This window comes from Micropterus salmoides, unplaced genomic scaffold (genome assembly GCF_014851395.1).
Source record: "Micropterus salmoides isolate LMB-PRFRI ecotype aquatic unplaced genomic scaffold, ASM1485139v1 Ms_hic_scaffold_16, whole genome shotgun sequence".
Classification (NCBI taxonomy): Eukaryota; Metazoa; Chordata; class Actinopteri; order Centrarchiformes; family Centrarchidae; genus Micropterus; species Micropterus salmoides.
Window position 1 is genome coordinate 9,902,888 of NW_024040707.1, and position 20,134 is coordinate 9,923,021.

At 38.3% G+C, this 20,134-nt stretch overlaps 2 protein-coding genes across 3 annotated transcripts; both read right to left on the reverse strand.

The window, feature by feature from the left end:
• Positions 1-213: 213 nt before the first annotated feature.
• Positions 214-15,612, reverse strand: LOC119905226 (sodium-coupled neutral amino acid transporter 3-like). 2 transcript variants are annotated; one of them, XM_038722012.1, is made up of 17 exons: positions 15,435-15,612; positions 12,382-12,495; positions 10,416-10,542; positions 10,115-10,199; positions 9,857-9,972; positions 8,588-8,661; positions 8,384-8,476; positions 6,477-6,558; positions 6,288-6,370; positions 6,054-6,112; positions 5,836-5,952; positions 5,505-5,584; positions 5,315-5,415; positions 5,071-5,195; positions 1,892-2,036; positions 1,639-1,742; positions 214-1,518 (listed from the first exon to the last, which is right to left on the reverse strand). In XM_038722012.1, exons 3-17 carry the CDS (start codon positions 10,457-10,459, stop codon positions 1,414-1,416), a joined length of 1,413 nt encoding a protein of 470 aa, XP_038577940.1. In that variant the 5' UTR covers positions 10,460-10,542; positions 12,382-12,495; positions 15,435-15,612; the 3' UTR covers positions 214-1,413. The 2 variants fall into 2 exon arrangements, with proteins under 2 accessions (XP_038577940.1, XP_038577941.1); XM_038722013.1 differs by lacking the exon at positions 12,382-12,495.
• Positions 15,613-16,521: 909 nt separating this feature from the next.
• apex2 (APEX nuclease (apurinic/apyrimidinic endonuclease) 2) lies at positions 16,522-20,079 on the reverse strand. The gene is given in 7 exon segments (XM_038722011.1): positions 16,522-17,728; positions 18,298-18,367; positions 18,804-18,947; positions 19,259-19,439; positions 19,709-19,772; positions 19,774-19,793; positions 19,907-20,079. Coding segments are annotated over 7 exon segments (1,626 nt in total). The 5' UTR covers positions 20,022-20,079; the 3' UTR covers positions 16,522-16,696.
• Between the last annotated feature and the right edge of the window lie 55 nt (positions 20,080-20,134).

Below are 20,134 nucleotides of genomic sequence, written 5' to 3' on the forward strand. Positions count from 1 at the left end.
TGTGAGTACATTTGCTGTACATTTACGGCCACAGACGACTTCTGACTATGCTTAACAATTTACTTTTTATAGCACCTCAACTCTTCTGTACAAATGAAAGACATATTTTATTGACAGATAACATTCAAATTATGTATGTACAGGTTTAAATGAAATTAATTTAAATGTACAGGATCACATAAGATACCAAAGTCAAAATATATTTTAGTCAAATTTTAAAGACAAATATAAGAGGCTTTATTCATATTATCTTAAAAACATTATTCGCCATACTGAACAGTTCCTGGGACTGCTAAAACAGACACAGCATTTTTAACACTGAATTATTAAATGTACAATTTTGATTGTTATTAAATTGGCCTTTGCCGAACATGGTAATACAAAAAAAGAAGAAAGAAGTGTGTTACACGCTATTCTAATATGACAAAGTAATATTCAAGTATTTGGTTTGCAACTAGGGATTTTTCAGTAACACATAAAAACATTGATAAAAAGAATTGTACAAACCATATTGCTGTGTCTGTTGACTCATTTTGTTGTCAGTAACTCTGTTTGACCTTCATTCATAGCAGCTGAACACCACAAATTGCACAGAATCTGTTGGATAATTTATAAAAGGTCACCTCAGACTCAGCTATAAATCATGTTTACAATAGTCAAGTGTAAGAATAGATTTAAAAAAAATGTCACTTTATTAATTGAATTCCATGTAAAACTTAAGTAAGGACGGAAGGAATGAAAATTGTCTTTTGGTGCATTGGAATAGTTAGTGTGGAACCGCAGACTAAACCTTGCTGGTCATATTTAGCTGAGTCTTCGAAGTTCAGGGAAATTTGGACAACAATTTGACAGTCCTAAATGTGTCATGAAATAGCAACTGATGAATAAACAAACTGAAATGCATTTTTATGTTATAAAAAGGAAACTCCTGGGGAAGTGATTGCCTTTCGACACTATCAAATTTCTGTCCTGTAAAATCTGAGATAGTAGGGAAGTAGATTGGAATGATTTTTGGCAGTGACTGAGCTATTCCACGGAACTGTACACATCCATACTCTAAAATGGGATTTCCATTTGAGTCATGCTGTTCCCATTCATTTCTTTTGCATTTCTACGCATGCCTCCAAACAACATCTGCGGGCTGTGACAGAAGTTTTATTCAGTCCAATCACATTATTCTCACGCGTATGTGTTCTCTCCTCCATTACAGGGCCTTTTGTCTGCCCCATGACATTACAAAGCGGTTTCTTTTTTTATTGTTGTAGGCGAAGATTCTTCACACGTCCTTCATCTTCTGCAGCCAAACTGTCCTGTTTGGCTTTGGATGAGAGCTCTGCAGATCAGGGGTAATTTAATGTCAGGGAGAGCTTTGGTTGGCATTCTGTTCGTAGCTTCTCTGTTCAGTTGTGGCCGCTAGTGCCCGCCTCCACTTCTAGACTCTCCAGTTGCCCAGTCAATGATGATAAATGACAAACTCATGATCATGAAGATGAATCCCAGTGCAGCAAAGCATGCGGCCTATAGGAGTGGAAGGAAAGAAAACAACATCTGCATCAACAACACATAAAAAATACATCGCAATTTGAATGACCAAGATAGTATACAGTATCCTCGATAGTTGAATAAATTGAGTTGTACCTGAATCTTGGATCTGGACAGTAAAGGCTCCTGGTCTTCAGGAATAATTCGGACGTAGAAAATGCCAGGAAGGATGAAGATGAGGCTGGGGGCAGATGTGGCTCCTGAAGGAGGAGAAGGAGGAGAACAGAAGTGAAGTGAGTTTATTTAATGTCGTACGTAGGAAGTGATTACACAGTTTACAGATGATATTGTTCACACTGCAGTGCAGTCAAGCCGAGGCCAGACGGCCATCCCTCTTGTGTAAACATACCAATGAGGCCAAAGATGTCGCGGATGGAGGGCACAAAGATAACGAGCAGGTTCACCAAGAAGAGGAGACAAAATGCAATGCTGATGTGTATGACCCAGCTGAAAGCCTTGTCCGGGAACAAGATCTGGAGCAAAGCCCTGCGGATCTGCAGAGGGAAGGAAGGAAAGAGTTAGGATGTTGTGCTTTCTTAAATAAGATCGCAATCATTGTGTCAAAACAAAACCTTTTATAAAAGTAAAGGTTAATCCTGTTTTATCACCATCTCAACATCCCCCCACTCCTCATCAACTAGGTAAAAAATTTCCTCAGTAACCCAAGACAGGCTGTTAGACTAGGGAGAGTAACATCTACCGTCATCACCACCACCGGAGCCCCTCAGGGCTGCATCTCAGTCCCTTATTTTATACCCTCTATTCACTCTCCAGAATCTCAAATCCTCTAATGAAGCTTGGACAACTCAATGACAATAACTCTGTGGTGCAGTGATAACTTCCTGCAGCTGAACATGGACAAAACAAAATAATTGGTCATTAGCACATCAAACACCTCCACTCTGCCCTGAACCCCACCTCTGCCCATTGTAAAATAGTTGAGCAGGTGAACAGCTTTAAATATCTATATACAGACAATAAACTAAGTTTTCACATCACTTCTATCCATAAACGATAAACTATATTTATACAGCACACTTAAAACAACCAAGGTTGACCAAGGTGCTTTACAGGTTAAAAATACAACAATAAAATAGTAATTCCTAAGTAAAAAGTACTGCAATGAAACATTGATTAGAATATACAGTATATGATATACAGTATAATGATATTAAAATCGCCATGGATAATAACTGTCTTAACTCGAAGGAAATGCTAAATAAAAGTGATATGTTTTATACAGTGATTTAAAGCGTTTGGACGTTGTAAAGAGTTGGCCATGTTAACCATCTCGAACAAAAACAAATTTGGCGCCCTCACACACACTGCCTCCAAAATCATATCAGTCCTGAACAAACATCCTCACTGATACTGTCATGAGCTGAGATGATTGAATGTATACATGAGGATTTTATTCATCGCCTATATCTGTATGTTGCCTAGTGTATATCAGTATGTTTCTATGTTGGCAGTGAAAACAAATCTCCCTCTGGGACAAATAAAAAAATCGAGAGTATTATAGAACTGCTGTTGAGATGCTGTTGGGTAAAGACACTAAGCTTCTATACACATCAAGTCTATCCCAACTAGCTGACATTTCAACAGATATTTTCAGTCACTTGTTTAATGCAAATGACCTGCTTCGATATGCAGCTGCTTAGCTTAGCTTAGCATAAAGACTGAAAACATCTAGCCTTGTTCAGTCCAAAACCAGTGCCTCTAAGCTCACCACAGACAGCCAGTGCAGACTCATGGAAGTCCTTGCTCCGAGCAAATAAATAGTCTGGCACATAACCCCCTCATCAAAGCACTTGCTGGTAGATAGATACTTTAATCTTGGGACGGAGCCCAAGCTTCCTGTTTCCCCTGGTTACAATCTTTATGCTAGGCTAAGCTAAGTGTCTACTGGCAAAAAAATTCATATGGGATGGACAGACATAAGAATGACATCAATCTCCTCATCTAACTCTCTGCATGAAAGTGAATAAGCACAATTCCCAACCTGCCAAGCTATGTCTTTAATTTACCCGTAAAAGCTTTATGACTACAGTATGTGTTTGCAGATCTGTTGTATGTTATATATCATTATTCTTTGTAATGTGGACGTTTTCCGCCCATTTGAACCTAGTAAAATCAAACACATTTTTAGCATCTATAGATCATTATGAAGTTCAATAATAAGAGAATGTTCCAAAGCTCCATACAGTCAACACGCTACTGGAACAGAAACAGCTTTTTACTGATGTATCACTCCGCAGGCACAGCACTGAAACAGTGAGGCAGTTTCAGTGCCTTGATATAAAACTATTTTTATTCCCTAAGACACACATGCATCATTTACATGGTGTAGAGGCCACATTAGCAATGTGTTGGGCTTGTGATGCGCAGATTGTTCAAGATCTGCCTTGACAACATTGTTAGGGAAGTAAGATATTTCAGTAAAGACTCGCAAAGCTATATCTGCCGACCTCTGATATAAACATGGAGCAGTATTTTAATGTCAGTTTATGCCACTCTAGATTTTTTTTAAATGTCAAAAGTTATTTGGTCTTTTTCTTTAAAAAAAATTCCTCATTAACAAAACATTGCATATGCAGTGACCCATGGCTCACTTCTGGGTCCCCTACTCTTATGTGTCTACCACTCCCTACCAGTGGGGAGGTCATTTGTTCATAATATGTACATAATAATAATGATAATAATAATTTACTCCTGCATCCTTTGCACTCAAGTCAAATTCCTCATGTGTGTACACATACCTGGCAAATATTGCTGATCCTGATTCTGATTATAATATTGATTTTATTTGTTACACAGATGGTTATGGCCGAAAATGTTCTTTTTAACATTTGACAACCAAATTCTAATCAGGTCATACGTGAGTGGACGTTTTGCCAAATTTGAAGAAGTTCCCTCAGGGTGTTCGTGAGATGTACAAAAGTTTATTATAATATAAAGTTTATTTAGGTCAGACCATTTCTTTACAAAAACCTGTGACTGCATTTGTTATAAGAAGGCTTCACTATAATTAAGTAAAATTCTTGTACAATATGTAAAAAAAATATTCTTGTGCAAGTTTTTCTATTTTCTTGATTAATCAATTAATTGGTTAATAAAATGTCCACCTCCAAAGTTTTTTTGTTTTGTCTAACCAAAAGTCCAAAATAGATATTCATTCATATTTATTACTATTAAAGTAGACTAAGAAAAACAAAATATCTACTGGTACTATACGGCATACCAGTATATAAATATTTGAGATCACATTTGAGAAGCTGGAACTTTAATAATGTTGATGATCAGTTTTCTACATATCGGCAAATCAGTTATTCAGCTACTCGTTTCAGTTTTGTATTGTTGTCCTCTTTTGTATCTCTCAGTTTTATTGATTTTATCTGAATCTACCTTTGTTAAATGTGTTGAATTTTAATGTGTGGGAGGTGTAAAGAAATCCTGATAAAAATTGTTAATATTCCTTCTGTGTTTGATATATACATTCTCACTAAAGTAGTATGATAGATGTCTTACCGGGAAAAGAACCACAGGGACAGTCAGCGTGACGGCCACCAGCACAGCCAGACGCACTAAGAGAATCAGGACATCCAGGGGGTCCACTCGACTGTAGGTGTGTAACAGCTCTGACTGCACATTACCTACCCACAGAGAAGCAAACACTCTTTGACAAATATCACATGGCATCATTCACACTGGGTCACACTAACAACATCAGAACAAGTTGATCTTTGACTCTCAGGAATAAAGAGTATCATACCATAAAAGGTGAGGTAACCAAAAATAGCTGTTAGCAGGTACATAACAAACATGGCCAGGATGGAGACGTTGGCAACTCTCTGCATACGTTTCTTGGTGGCACTAAGGTAAAGGCAAGCAGAAAATTAGACTTTTAGCGCAGCTCTCTGTGTACATTTGGACTTGAAATGGATGTTGACATTCTGACTTACTCTCGTAGCTCAGTGTAGATGGGCAGCACCTCGGGGTGGCAGACAAAAGCGAAGGCGAGAATTGGGATGGTGTACGCTGTCTGAAAGTCAAACACAACAAAGGTCAGTCAGTAACCATTGAAAATATAGCTTGAAGGAGACTGAACATGTGAAGTCCAGCAGAGAATACAATTAAATGCTTGTTTTATACACTACTACACGCCTTAATGCTGTTGACATAATGCACTCTAATGCAGAACATGTGGCAGTGAATCTGATGTGCTAGCCAATAAGTACATACTGTACAGACTGTTCAGGAAACTAGGCACTGGAAATGTGAAAAAGTTTTAACCTGTGAGTTGATGGTGAACATTTTTGGCTCACAGAAGTCGTCAGTCCCATTAATTAAAGATTTGTTATCATATCTGTCAGGCAGCGGGCAGGGGATGTTGAATTTCTTGTATATAACCTGGGGAAACAAACCGATTGGTTAGTCAAAGAGCAATATTTAATGAAGGAACAGTTGGTGGTATTGTTTGTATGTTTGCTGGCTCACTAGTTAAGACTCACCGAGATTAGGAAAAACACCATGCAGGAGAGGGAGAAGCCACTTGTATAGCCCAAGTAACCTGTGTTGCAGTGATAAGATGTTGCAAAATGATTTTAGAAGTGATGATTCTTTAATCCAAGTACAGGGCATGAGAGTGAACACAACAAAAATGGGTAGTGGATAGACATGATGTACATGTGAGAGAATGGGGAATAAAAATAAAACAAAATGTGACAACAGAATGAAAAACATACCAAGTTGTTTCATGAGTGCTAGAGGAAGGATGATGAGTGCGCTAACAATGATGATCAAGTAGTTTCCATTCAAGAACCACTCTCTAGGGGACAGCCAAACAAACAGATGAAAAAATCTGCACACTACCAAAGAAAAAAATTTAATTATAGCTACATGATACACTGACAGAGATTCACTTTGACACTCACCCTGTGTTTTCCTGTTTACCAAGAAAAGCTTGAATAACCAGTGGGAGCTCAGATTTGACGATGAAGAGGTAGCTGGACATTGCTGAAAGAAAGTGAAAACATACACATGCATTCACTTACAAAAATCAGTGTAGTAGACCATGCAATCACTGACATGGACCCCTCCATTCACTTTCAGATAACAACCACAAACTTCAACCCTTTTCAGACCACAACCAAATTAATGTGTTCTTTAAACTCAGGTCAAACGGGTGACACAAAATACCCCAGTATGTAGTATACAAATTAATCATGGCCTTGAACTCACCTGATCTGATGAAGGACATCAATATATGACCAAAAACTATATGTCCCTACCAGACATGCTGTAAACAAGGCCACTGATGATATCAATATGATATTTCATAAGACAGCTATTAAAGCTGACCATATAAAACAAAAACAGAAGTCTGTTAAAAGGTAAAACTTCGAGAGATGGTTTGATCAAGAATGCAAGACCATCAGAAAAACAAAAGCAATGAAAAGCATCGCCAACCAAACAACAACCAGACATACGCTTTAGGTACAATGACATTTTAAATAAATATAAACATACAAATAGGAACAAAAACCGCAATTATACCCACATGAGACTTGAAATCAATTCTGGTATATGTGGAACAATTTACAATACAACTACAAGCACTACCCATCCAAAATGGTGATATCTAGAGAGCACATTTTGAAAATCTGTACAAAGACACACCAATAAATCTAATTAATTCAGATAAATATTTTATAAAGGGAAAACTCCAAAAATTATAAGAAACAACTAAACACAACTAGAATTGACCACACAGACAAAATCTCTCCGACAAAGGAAAGCTTGTGGTCCGGACAGCATTAAAAATCAAATACTCAAATGCAGCTACTGTCTCCTACTGAACAAGGACAACAGCAACAGCTGGACACAGTAGGAAAGTACTGTCAAACCTGAGCCCTGGCAGTAAATATGAACAAATGCGCTGTTTGGTAGTGAAGTATGTGGTCCCCTCAGTCAACATAGCTACACCCATTGGGACAAACATCCAACAGAATCTTTACATGCAGAATTCTGCAAATACATTTTACACATGCACAGAAAATAGCAACAAATGAACATAAAGGCAGAACCTCTCAGTCACAATCTGGACACAACACCACTGCTTTCCAAACACCAGAGTAAACCAAAATATAACGCATTGTAACGAAACCCATTTGGAAGATTGGAAAGAAGAAACTAAAAGCCAGAGTGGATCAGAATGTTATCTGGCCCCAAAAGAGATTGTGAATATGACGGAATATCTCTCTGTTGTCAGTGATAGAAAGCAGAGACGGATCCAAAGCAAAATAGGTTCTACAAACAGGCAATCGAAAAAGGAAGACACAAAAAAATCATGGCAACCAAAAGAAAACACAATATGTGGTCACTGTTCGACAGGTGAGGTTGAGGCAGAAAGCACTTCCTCCTACAATGTAACGCATTCAATGAAATAAGGAACATTTACTTTGACAAGTTCAACTATGTGATCTCAGATTTCAAAGAGCTAAATTCAAAAATTGTAAAATACTTCTAGGAGAAGGAGACAGGGCATACACAACCTACAGGAAAATGATTGACCTAGACACATACACATTAAATTCATTAAAAAAAATTGTAGCAGTTTTTATATAGTTCTCACTTATTGTTTTTTTTAAATACTAAATTTGTGTCTATTAATTATTTTTTGCTTACCTGTATATATATTGCAAACAGCAAAATCACAATACTTCTGTTTATGTATCTCTTTATTTTTTATTTGTTGTTTTCATTTCACACTTTCTTTGACAATTTTGAATTGGATTGAATCTGACATAAACATCAAAGGGAGGAAATGACATGACAATACCTCCAATGTTATGTATTGTAATGACACATGCGGCCAGCATTTTTCCTGGGTGACCAAAAGCTCGATTCCCGAGCTGCTCATAAGCCCGGATGCCTGAAAAAGCACAGACATTAGAAATATATGAGTGTGGTAAGCTATGAATGGGGAATTGACTCTGTGGCTGCGTATGCTAAGATATATGTGATGATTCTAGCTCTGGCTTACCAACAACTTCAGCACATTTCAGCAGGAGGTGAATTGAATATGCAGACAGAATGGCAATGGACACCAACAGGATTCTGAAACACACAAGAAATGTAATTTGTGTTAAAAATGACGTCACAGAAATGCATCAAGTGCCTCACAAATTTGGACATTATTCTTTTTAAGGTTAATTCTGTGCTCATTGTCTAACTAGAAAAAGGCAGAAAGAAAGAGAAAAATAAAGCGATTCCTCAGCAACTTCTTCAGAAACTAAATTCTTATGATTGTTTTCTTTTCCCACCCACACAAGTGAGTCTAGCTGTGAGAGAGTGGTTCTCCAGCTACCCTCCACCCTGCCCCCAGCCACATAGCACAGGATTGATCCAAGCAGGCGTGTCTTGGATGTGATCTATTTTTATCCACTTAAATCTGATTTAGGGAAGCTGCGTGTGTATGAGCTCTAATGTACATTCTGACAGGTCAGGCTTTGCACAGTAGCAGTTGTGTTTACAGTATTATACCTACAGAGCACATAGGTAGACTGACAAATACTCAAGCCCAGAGTCCATCCCCCTGCCACCATACATATGTGTCCAAACACAAGTACACACAGACATTCAGATGATACACACACATTACTGTGGCCCTACTTCTAGCCTTATAAGGACCCTGTATTGACTGTATCTACACAAACACAAACTTTAGCCCAATCTGGATTCTAATATTAGCTTTAAACCAAAATCCTAAACTAAAGTAATGATTTTTTCTCATTTATTTATAGAACCCTGTTTAAGTAAAAGGCACAAGAGCTTTCTGTACCCAGTGAGTTAGCTAAAAGACTGAGATATAAGTAGCAAACCATTACAAAAAGATGTAAAAATTCACAATAAAAGGTAAAACATTCATCAATACAAAAAATGACTTCATTAAAGTAAATTAAAAGAAGAAATTATTAGTTTTTAAGAAAAGCAATTGAGAAATAGTCCCTTAAAAAAGTGAGGAACAACCTAATAGTTTGCAAAAATGTCTCCTGTGTCAGTGTACAACTGATAAACTCAAACACAAACACAAGAAATATTTGCATATTTGGCTTACCAAAATACTAAATATAAATTACAAGGCAGAAATGCATAAACTTTTGTCCACTTTGATGGGACAGTAATACTGTGATCTGAACAAATGCATGCACCTACATGGGTAGAAACACACACCGACGTGCACACACAGAAAATACAGCCACGCACAAAGTTTAGTCAGAAATAGGGATGTGTGTTTGGCTTGCATGCTCACGTAAAAAGAATGATTCCAGTGTTGGACATCCCGTAAGCCAATCCCAGAATTCCACTGCCCATTATGGCGTTACTGAGGTTAAAGATGGACATGCCAAATGAAGTCTTTCCTACAAACTGCAGCAAGAAGACAACAGAGGATGTTACACAGACAAATCAATTCACAAACAAAAATCACATCAACAGCATCACTAGTATTTACTACTATTTTACTGCAGCAAGTCCTTTTCTAACATATGACTGAGCAAAAACCACTAACGTCTGTAAAGTGACTTTCTTTCTTGACACCAGTTTTATGTGGTAGAAACTCCTCATGTTCAGCCAAGGCATCCACTCCATCAAACCTACAATGGAAAAAAAACATTTGTTCAATGAATAACAAAACACAGAGACACGCACAAAGCTACAAAAATAATGTTGCATTTATTTCTAGTGGATAAACTGAAGAATAATAGACACATTTAAAACATGATTTTAATTCCTTTGGTTGAATTTTCAACACTTTGCTGTGATATGGTGTACACACATGAGTAATTGCCCTTTATTACATATTGTCTTACCCATCCTCCCTGCTGTGTCCATTCTGCATCTTCTGAAGCTCCATTCTGGTTGCTGTAGTTGTGACTTGAGAGACTTGAAGATCAACTTTTGCTGCACTGAAAGAATCCTCTTCAAAATTTCATCTAGCTGGAAGTAAAGACAAAACTATTGTTTACTTTCTACTTACCAAAATCTTCTACATAAGGGTCTAATAGTTTTGCATTTAGAAGGTTGGATGTCAGATGGTATTATTTTTTTACACAATATACGTGACATCAACAAACCAACAAACATCACGCACTGATCTTGCCAACTTTCCATTACTTGTAAGGCAAACTGCACGTAGGTTGAGTTTGGCATGTGTCTTTGACTCTATTACACTGCTTCTGTATGCATCACCTTTTCTGAGATCTTGTCTTAACTTGTTAAAAGTTGAGACAAGCTCTCAGAATGGGTCTTCCAGGAAGCTGAAGGAGAACTGTGTGTAATACTTTTATGGGATGGATATAAGGCATTGGCTTCAATCTACAGTACAATAAGTAACACGTCAGTGGCAGACTGGCAAAGGCGTTTAAATACCCTGCCTTTTAAAGGTAAACACACTAGTTATTTGCACTTGAACAGAAGGCAGCCACGGCACTCAAGGAAACACTGAATGTGACTAATGCAATACAAACAGAAAATGCTACATGGCTTCAAAAGGCCAGACCTATTTATAAAGTCTTGAAACACACCACTGCAATTTTCCTGCTTGCCAAGGACAACAAGTATGTTGCTTCTTTTCTTTTGTTTTGGCAATGCCAAAATCCTTTTATTTTATTTTGGAGTTCTTGCTACAGAAGACCGAAATAGCTGACAAAATACAATTTCAGCAAGAAGGGACACTTTTGCTTGGGATGTAACTCAGTTTAAATCTTGAGCGACATGAAAAGCTTTAAATAACAAATGTTGTCAGAGGACTTATGTGGCTCTAATCTGTTGTTGGCCACACAAAACGGGCATGGACAGACTCTGGGAATGAGCGTAGGTCTATGATCCTGCCATGGGGTCATGGGATACTTTGCTTCTTTGTGGGTCAGACTGCCCCCGGAATTTTTTGTATTTGACCCCTGAAGACACGCTCACACTACATTGTGCAATTCCCTAAGAGTTTCACAAAAACTGATTTTGTATTATATTTCTTCGCTCATCACTGACCGGGTCTGTTGACGTCCAATAATCCATACAGCTTGGGGGTTGATAGCAGTGGGCCACAAAGATAAACAAAGGGTTCCAGTGTAAATGCTTCTATTTAGTCTAAATACAGAGTAGCCTTTTCCCTGCATACTGGCCTCAGGTCAAGTTTAACTTTCTTTAGCCTACATACCCAATGACTTGGCCCATGGCCAATACACACAACCTACAAAGTATGGACTAGATGTCAGGAATATTTTGTCATTTAGCTTTCAGAAAAAGCAAATTTCGATTAGTAACCACTCTCAGACTGGACAACTGGGCCATGCTTTGCATTTTCATGTAAGGGAGATAAAGAAACTAGAAAAACCTGGTTAACTAGAAACTTGTTCCTCCTTAGATATTTCATTGGCCACAAGTGTAGCTCTCACACAGTGGAAACAGTACAAGAGTGGAAAAGTAATAAATACAATAAAGTGCTCTGTACTTTCCATCTATTTATACAGTTATCTTCCCAAACAACCATACCCCTTTAAAATGTGTTGTAATTAGGATAAATTTAAATATTTACATTAAATAAGCTATATAATAAATATATTTAAATATTACATTAAATAATCAATACAATAATCTGTCACTGCATAACACATTTTAAGTCAAACACAGTACACATCACAGTATTACTATCCAGCAGTGTGTACCACATGGCTCTTGTCTGATGCAAGACCAGCTAACTATTGACAGTTAGCTCATCCCTTCTTTTCCTCAACATCTAAAACACAAGGACACACACACACATTTTCAACAACTTACCTTTATCTTTTTTTCTTTTTGAACATTGACAGAATAAATCCGTGTGAAAGCTAACTTAATTTTCTCTCCCACTGTTTGTATGTGGCTTTGCTCTCAGGAGTCTCTCCAAAGCTCCTTGGTAGTGAAGAGAAGAGAGAGTCAGAGAGATTAGAGGGTGGGAGGGAGGGAGCTGGAAATGGGAACACCCATATTAACCCTTTGTTAAATCAGTTACAGGTAGCTAGTTGCTAAGAGACTGTCAGGATCCACTCAGCAGGTGTCCTCACTGAAAAGGTGTCCTCACTGAAAAGGTGGCCTCACTGGAGTCTAAACAAAGGAAATTATAATTGCCTGTAGCTACAGGTCTTTAGATCTTTAGCCTATGCAATGATATTATTACCACTAACCTTTTTTGTATGACAATTTTTTTTATCCCCGACCAGCTCTCTCTTCTATTATGACCTGGTCATTAGCCTACGTTGGTGATTTTAATGAGCTATTACAGGCTATGTTGTCCACGTTGCGCTGGCTGGGTAATTGTTTTACCTCAGAGAGTATTTTAATTTTGTTTTAGCCTAGGTTACACCCCACAGGCTATACACATGGTAGGGCTATATTCTCGAGCTTGTTCTATCCTAAGGCCTGAAGATCGATAGCATGGAACTAAATAGGCTAATATCTGTGTAGGCTAATAATTGCCTATCTGTAAGTTAGTAGGTATTGTTTAAATCTTCCCCGCCAAAGGTGCACCTTTTTATAGGATCTTGTAATCTCATGTAATCAATTTAGTGGCACATTTGACAGATAATAATTTATTTGAAACATTCCAGTTTGGCTTTCAGTCTCTTCACAGTACTGACACTACTCTTCTCAAAGTCTTTAATGACTTTCTGTTGGCTGAAGATGCTGGTGAGTAGGCTACTCTATTCTAAGTCTTTTGGACTTCTGCACTGCTTTAGACGCAGGTGATCATCACACGCTCATTCGACAAAATGGAAAGGTGGGCAGGAATCACTGATCCTAACTATCTAATAGATATTTCTGTGACCATGGCCGGCTCAGTTTTGTCCCCTACGAACATGTTATATGGTGTCCCCCAGGGTTCAATTCTGGGACCCATTTTATTCTCCATCTAAATGCTCACTCTAGGTAACATCATCTGCAAATATAATGTCCAGTTTCACTGTTACGCCAATGACACACAGTTAGCAAGTGACTTGCTGAAATAAAATTTTAGATGTCACACAACTTTCTCCAAGTAAACCTTACAAAATCTGACGTTGTTGTACTTGGTCTCCCCACATACAGAATTCCAATCATGGAAAACCTGGTTGAACTAGTAACTTATGCTAAGACCTTAGCCAGAAATGTGGGGTATTTTTGGACCAGGACTTGTGTTATTACCAGGCATGGGCTGGCCCATTATATCTCTGACCTTTTATCCCCCTATGATCCAGGATGTAGACTGAGTTGGGCATTTCTAGCTATTCCAAAGGCTAGGCTGAAAAATAACAGGAGGCAGGGCCTTTGCTGTCAGGGCCCCTAAACTCTGCAACAATCTGCCAGAGGAGATCAGACTTGCAGAGTCAGTTCCCTGTTTTATCTCACTTCTTGAGACACCTTTTTGAGAAGAGTTTTATTGTGTCTATTTTTATAATTTATTTTATTTTGACTTGTTTGTGTGTTTTAAATTTACTGTTGCAAAGCACATTGTTAAAATGCTATTACCATTATTATTTATTTTGGTTATCCCAGGAACCTATCCAGTCAACAGCTTCTGGTATGGTCTACTGGAAAAACTAATTACCATGTCATTAGTAATTATAGACCATGCAAGTAGAAAGGAGGGGCGAAGTGGATGTCATCTGAGGTGGGCTTTGTTACAGCATTGGCAGATACTCTCTGACAGTTGCATCCTGCTGGAAGTCACAGTGATGGTAATTAGCTTAGGAGAGAGGCCTAAGTGCTTTTTTAAGATTACCCACATGTGATTGTACTTAAGAGTGGAAACATTGTGCATGCTTACAAGTAATCATGTGCTTGATCCAAAACAAACAGTAAGACCTGAACTGAGATGTAAAAGTAGAAATGAACAAGTCACATGAAGAAATCCTATTAATATTCCTGCACATTTTATAACATTTTGTAAATGACAGAAGACACAGAGGTATGTACTATGTAACATAGTGTACTTCCTTTACAACAAAAAAAAACCCCATGTGCTCAACCTGTTGCTAATTCATCAGACCTAAAGTGTCCTCCCCTTCTCAGGGACGACATTTCAGTTGGCTGATAAAGTTCAACTTAGCTCAGATATGAGCTTTGTCTGCACACACAAGAAACACCCACATTTCTTTATCTCACCATGACACAAAGCCTTTACTGGAAAACATGTCTGTCTGTTATATAGAGATCATCTCAAGGTAGATCACACACATGGCAGAGTCTGTTTTTACACCTCTTTTATGCTTAGATTAATTTATAGAAAGTATCACTTCCACATTTCAATAATTTTGTCAGGCTATTTTGAGTAGATCGCAAGAAAATATCAATATTATGGTCTGTATGGATTGGGTGAAAAGATAATGGCTACCTCAGTCACCTTAAATTACCATTGTGACTTGGAGTCAAACGTGTGGTTTGGACAAATCCAGGACAAAGCAACTAAAATATAACATTACAAACTTGTTTTAAAATCAGGAGACATTTTGTCCAACCATGCATCTAACAATTAATGTTATTTTTATACCAAACAGTCATGCCAGCATTTGGAGCCAAAATGATCTCCCATTTCAGTGAGTCATTTAAAATCCCACCTCTGTGCTTTACATAATGCCAGCATGTCACAAAAAGGACATGCTGTGAATGAGAGCATAAATATATCCTTAAGTGAAAAGTAAAAGCAGAAACCATCTGAAAAGAATGTTATTCTTATTTTTACAATATAAAGTTCATTACCAGATAAAACATTTTGTGTGGTATCTCTCCACGTGTATGAATGGGAAATTGTTTCGTGGCCCGAATGCTGGAGCAGCTGTAGAGTGCTGGCCTAGAGGCCATCTTCTGGTACTCACCTCTCTAATAACAGTCAGACAGAGTGATGTCTTCAGTCTAGACAGAAATAACAGGGTAAAAGTTTAGACTCGTTGGCTGGTTTACGTCCAGAATCTGCCTTTTAAAGAGCCATGAAGTTCTCTTCAGCTTTAAGAGGAGAGAGAAAAAGTGGGGGAAGGAGGGAAGTAGTAATTGCCCGCGTTAAGAAATTTCCTGCCATGTCACAAGTCAAGCCCCTTCCTGTTCCTGTCCACGCATGCTGCTCTGTTACTTTATGAATTACTATAATCTAATTGTAAATATTGCTTTTTGGACTATTCAAACAGTGTTGCGAATAGAATTGGAAGCCTAAAGCTGAGAGATAAAAACAAAATTCTGATTATAATACTGCTGACTGACATACATTACAGTGGTTATACTGTGGTTGTGCAGCTGGCAGTGTCATTAAAATGTCTTGCAGTGGAAAGTTACTTTTAATTTCGTCTCTGCTTCAGCTTTGCGTCATCAGCTCACTACCATCACCATCTAGTGGGCACTAACACTAAAGGTAATCACATCAGTAAATTATGTAAATACAATGACCAAAACCAGCATCCATATGTAATACTTAAATATTCAATCTGTTATAAAAATAAATTACATCGTAGGCCATCAGAAACCATAAAAGGTGAAGCACGTAATTAAACCATTCATACACATACACGGGCCAGTTTCATACATTATCAGGTAATGAGAACTGAAGTTGGACTGCAATTAACAATTACTTTCATTACTGATTAATCGGACAATTACTTTCACAATTTTGTGATTACTAATTCTGTAAAATGTGGGAGAAAAGAGATCATAGTGGGAAAAGCTTGCCAAAATTCCCCAGGGCCCAAGGTGATGTATTTGAATTGTTTGCTTTGTACAACCCTCAGTCTAAAACTCATAAGATTTTCAATTTACAATGTTATCGAAAGACAGAAAAGTTGCAAATCCTCACATTTGAGAAGTTGGAACATGAGGAAATTTATCATTTTTGCTTTAAAACATGATGGTCGATCAACTAATCTCTTGATGGTTTAATCTTTTCAGTGCCAAGAACAAATTCAACCGAACTCAACGTAATACAAAGCTACTGTCTTTTATTATTTCAAATAAAAATCAAATAAAAAAAAACAAAACACAATCAACAATTAAAATCTGTGAAATGATGAGACATCTACACAGTAGTCTAACAGTGCTTGTTTGAGTTAGAGGTTTTACTGATGAACAACTTGTGATCCATACAGTAAACATGTCACTTCCGATTCTCAACCCATGCAAAAAAATTACACCGAGCCTCGGGGTTGGAGGCATGTCCCTGTGGACGGGCACAAACAAAAAACTGCTTGCCCATGTTTGGCCCCTCCTTCTTCACAGTACGGAGCACACAGGGTTCCCCGTGGACTTTACAGGAGGGTGGGGGGGGAGGTCCATGAAGCACTGACTTCCAAAACACTAGCGATGCACCTTTATTGGGTTCCCTGGGCTGTGGGGTTAAATGTTTTGTCTTAATCAGTGTTTCTGTTGTGCTGCTGGTGCACAGCTGTGGTCGACTTTCCAAAGCACCACTTTCACACTGCCTGGCAAGGGCTACAGTAGAGGGAATGACATTTGTTAGTTTGGGTTTGAAAAACGAAAGGAGACTGCCCTGTGGCTTGGAAGAAGTATTTATGGTCTTGTTTTTTTTCCCCTTTGCGACAACAGAGTCTGATGTTAATACACGCTTTTTACCACAAATGTTTCCAGCTCCGAATGAGTTTAAATTCTCCCTCCTTTCCCCCTCTTCTTGAGATCCAGGTAATGCATCCCTCTGCTCAGACTGAATTGATTTTTGTTCCACCTTAACAAGGAAGCGGGACAGCTTCTGCTGCTTGCCAGCAAACTCTGGGAGGTAGCGAGTACAGAGGGGAGGAGGCTTGGAGCTGGGCAGGAGAGAGCAGCTCAGCTGCCCCCACACAGGGCAGTGGTCTGACCCCTCCACCTCTGGCATGATGTCTGCTGCCACAAACTGCTCTGTCGCAAGCTGGCAATCAGCAAATATGTAGTCAATGCGTGTGCCATAGTTGGTCTGCCGCGCTCCAGTGAGAGTGGACCAGCATGTGAAGGCGTTGGTGCGAGTTGGATGGAAATAGCGAAAGGTATCCATAAATGTTCCACCGTGTATGGGATCTGTAGACGTTTCCTGAGATTCTTCATCAGGTTCCTCCTCATTCCTTTCAGCTTCCTGTTTGCCACAGTGCAAAAAGGCATTCAGCCATTTCCTCCCAGGGTTTTCATCAAAATCATCCTAAGAAATGAGGAAAAACAGTAGGTAGAGTTTCATTATTATTAATATGATTATTAATATGCAAACACTGTGCACATTTAGAAGAAAAATAACACTGCCATTTTATGTAACATTATTTTATTCCTTTACATTAAAGGAATAGTTTAACATTTTGCTTCCTTGCTGAGATCAATAACACTCTGATGTCTGTTCAATAAATATGAAGCTACAGCCAGGATATCGTTATCTTAACTTAGCATTAAGACAAAGGGGAATCATTTAGCCAGTAAATATTTAAATGTCTATTTTTGTGTGGATTAAACACGAGATATAACTAAAGTGAGCTTTAGAGTTTGGGTGAATTATTTTTTTTTCCTTTGGACAGAGCCATGCTAACTGTATACCCCCGTTTCTAGTCTTTGATACTAAGCTAAGCAAACTGGCTGCTGGCTGTAACTTCATATTTACCTTACAGGCAGAAGAATGGTATCAAACTTCTCATCAAACCCTTAGCAGCATTTCAAACGAGCATATTTTCCAAACGAGATAAGCAAAACACTAAATTGACAGTCTTCCAACATTTTACTTACGATATCACTGGGGTCACAGTGGTCTAGTGGCCTGTGAGATGTATTTACGTCTCCTAAAACAATCACATGGCTGAAAAATAGAACAGAAAAAAAACAATTAACTCTGAAATTTTAAAGAGGAGAGGGAATAAGAGAGTAATGATACATTCTCCAAAATAAGACATCTGATGACAGGCAGTTGTGTAATATACATTTGCAATCTTCAAGTCATTCATCTGTGTTATTGAAAATACAAGAATTAGATGTATTTTACTGCATTGTAAACTGCTTTACGTTTCATTGAAATTGACTGACTAATGACATGAAACATATATAAAAGTGCATAGGTACATGTGTTCCATTGCGCACACTCGCTTGTACAACAGTCGTAAACGGGTAAAAGGCAGCAATGTTCTAAACAAACAACTCCACAGTTAAAACGTTTGTGGTAAAAGCAGAAAACACATCTGCCTCATTGTAACCACAATCTTTCCTTTCAGTCAGTGGGAACTTTTCTAAATTCTCACCTCCCATCTTTCAGTATAGCTTCTGCACGACACTGAAGCAGCTTGTAGAACTGCAGTTTGAACTGCTTTCGCTCCGGCTTTTCAGGGTCAGCCCGTGGACAGTATACATTGATTACAGTAACAGTTTGCTCTTGGTCCTGACACCTGTGGGGGTGAAGCAGAGTCAAAAAGAGGTATGGACATCTATATATAACTACTTTGCAAAATGAAGTTGTAATATCCCTTGTGGTCTTTATCAACAGTAAAATTTTTGATCATTGACTTGCATGATTCTTGTCAGAGGAAGCTATACAATGCTTACAATGTGGCTCCCAGTAAAGACTGTAAGGGATGTTCTAGTGCACAGATTGACATTTCTGAAAAGATGCAAGTACATGAACAACGAGAAATACCCAATACAGCACATATAACATGCTTTGCCAAGGAAAACTCAAAGTAGAATATTTTTCTCTTACATGATTCTGTGCTTTGTAATAACGGCTCGTCCTTCATTGTCCAAAAGCTGTAGCTCCTCGCTACAGAACTCAGACTGGTCACCATAGGATCCAACAGCCCCTTCATGGTTGGTCAGCAGACCCGTGAGACCCTCCTCAGCAGCATATGGAGTGGCACTGTCCTTACAATAAGTGGCAACTCCTGTGCATGTCAGGAAAGGAAGGAAGATACCTTTGTTTGTATAGTGTAGTGTGACAGCAGCAACAACAAAGCAGGTGTAACATTGGGCAGCAGCATTAACAGAGATCTTCTGTTCCTCTAATATGACTGGGAATCTTCATAGACATCTCTAATACAGACTTAATTATAGCAATATTTTATTTTAGTAAATGATCTTCTTGTCTTGGTAAACTAAATATAATTAGGACACTTACTAAAAAACAGTACGATTCAATGACAAATACAATGACCTGAATAGCCGCTGCGTCCTCGACTGAAGCTGAAATAGGAGTTGTAGCCGTCAACAATTGCAGTCCCTTTCATCAAGCAAGTCTCCTGTCGGGAACACATTGGAGTTTAACTGTTATTTCTTCCATAACAGACTTCTGACTGTGGTACGTGAACGTTACACGACAGCCCCCGCGTTTTCTCCTCGGGTAACCACTTACTTGTCACTTTTGTCTCTTGAACACAGATAATATCTGCGCCCAGTGAATCAAGAGCCTTTTTAATGCCGCCTCTGAAAGTCCTTATGCCATTTATGTTCCAGGTAACGAGCTTCATTGTGCAAAACAGTTGTCTGACAGACAACACGCCTGCACATCCGGAAGTAAAAAGGAAGACAAGAAAAGCACGAGCGGAAGTGTATTTCTTCACAAATTTTTCAATATTTCTCT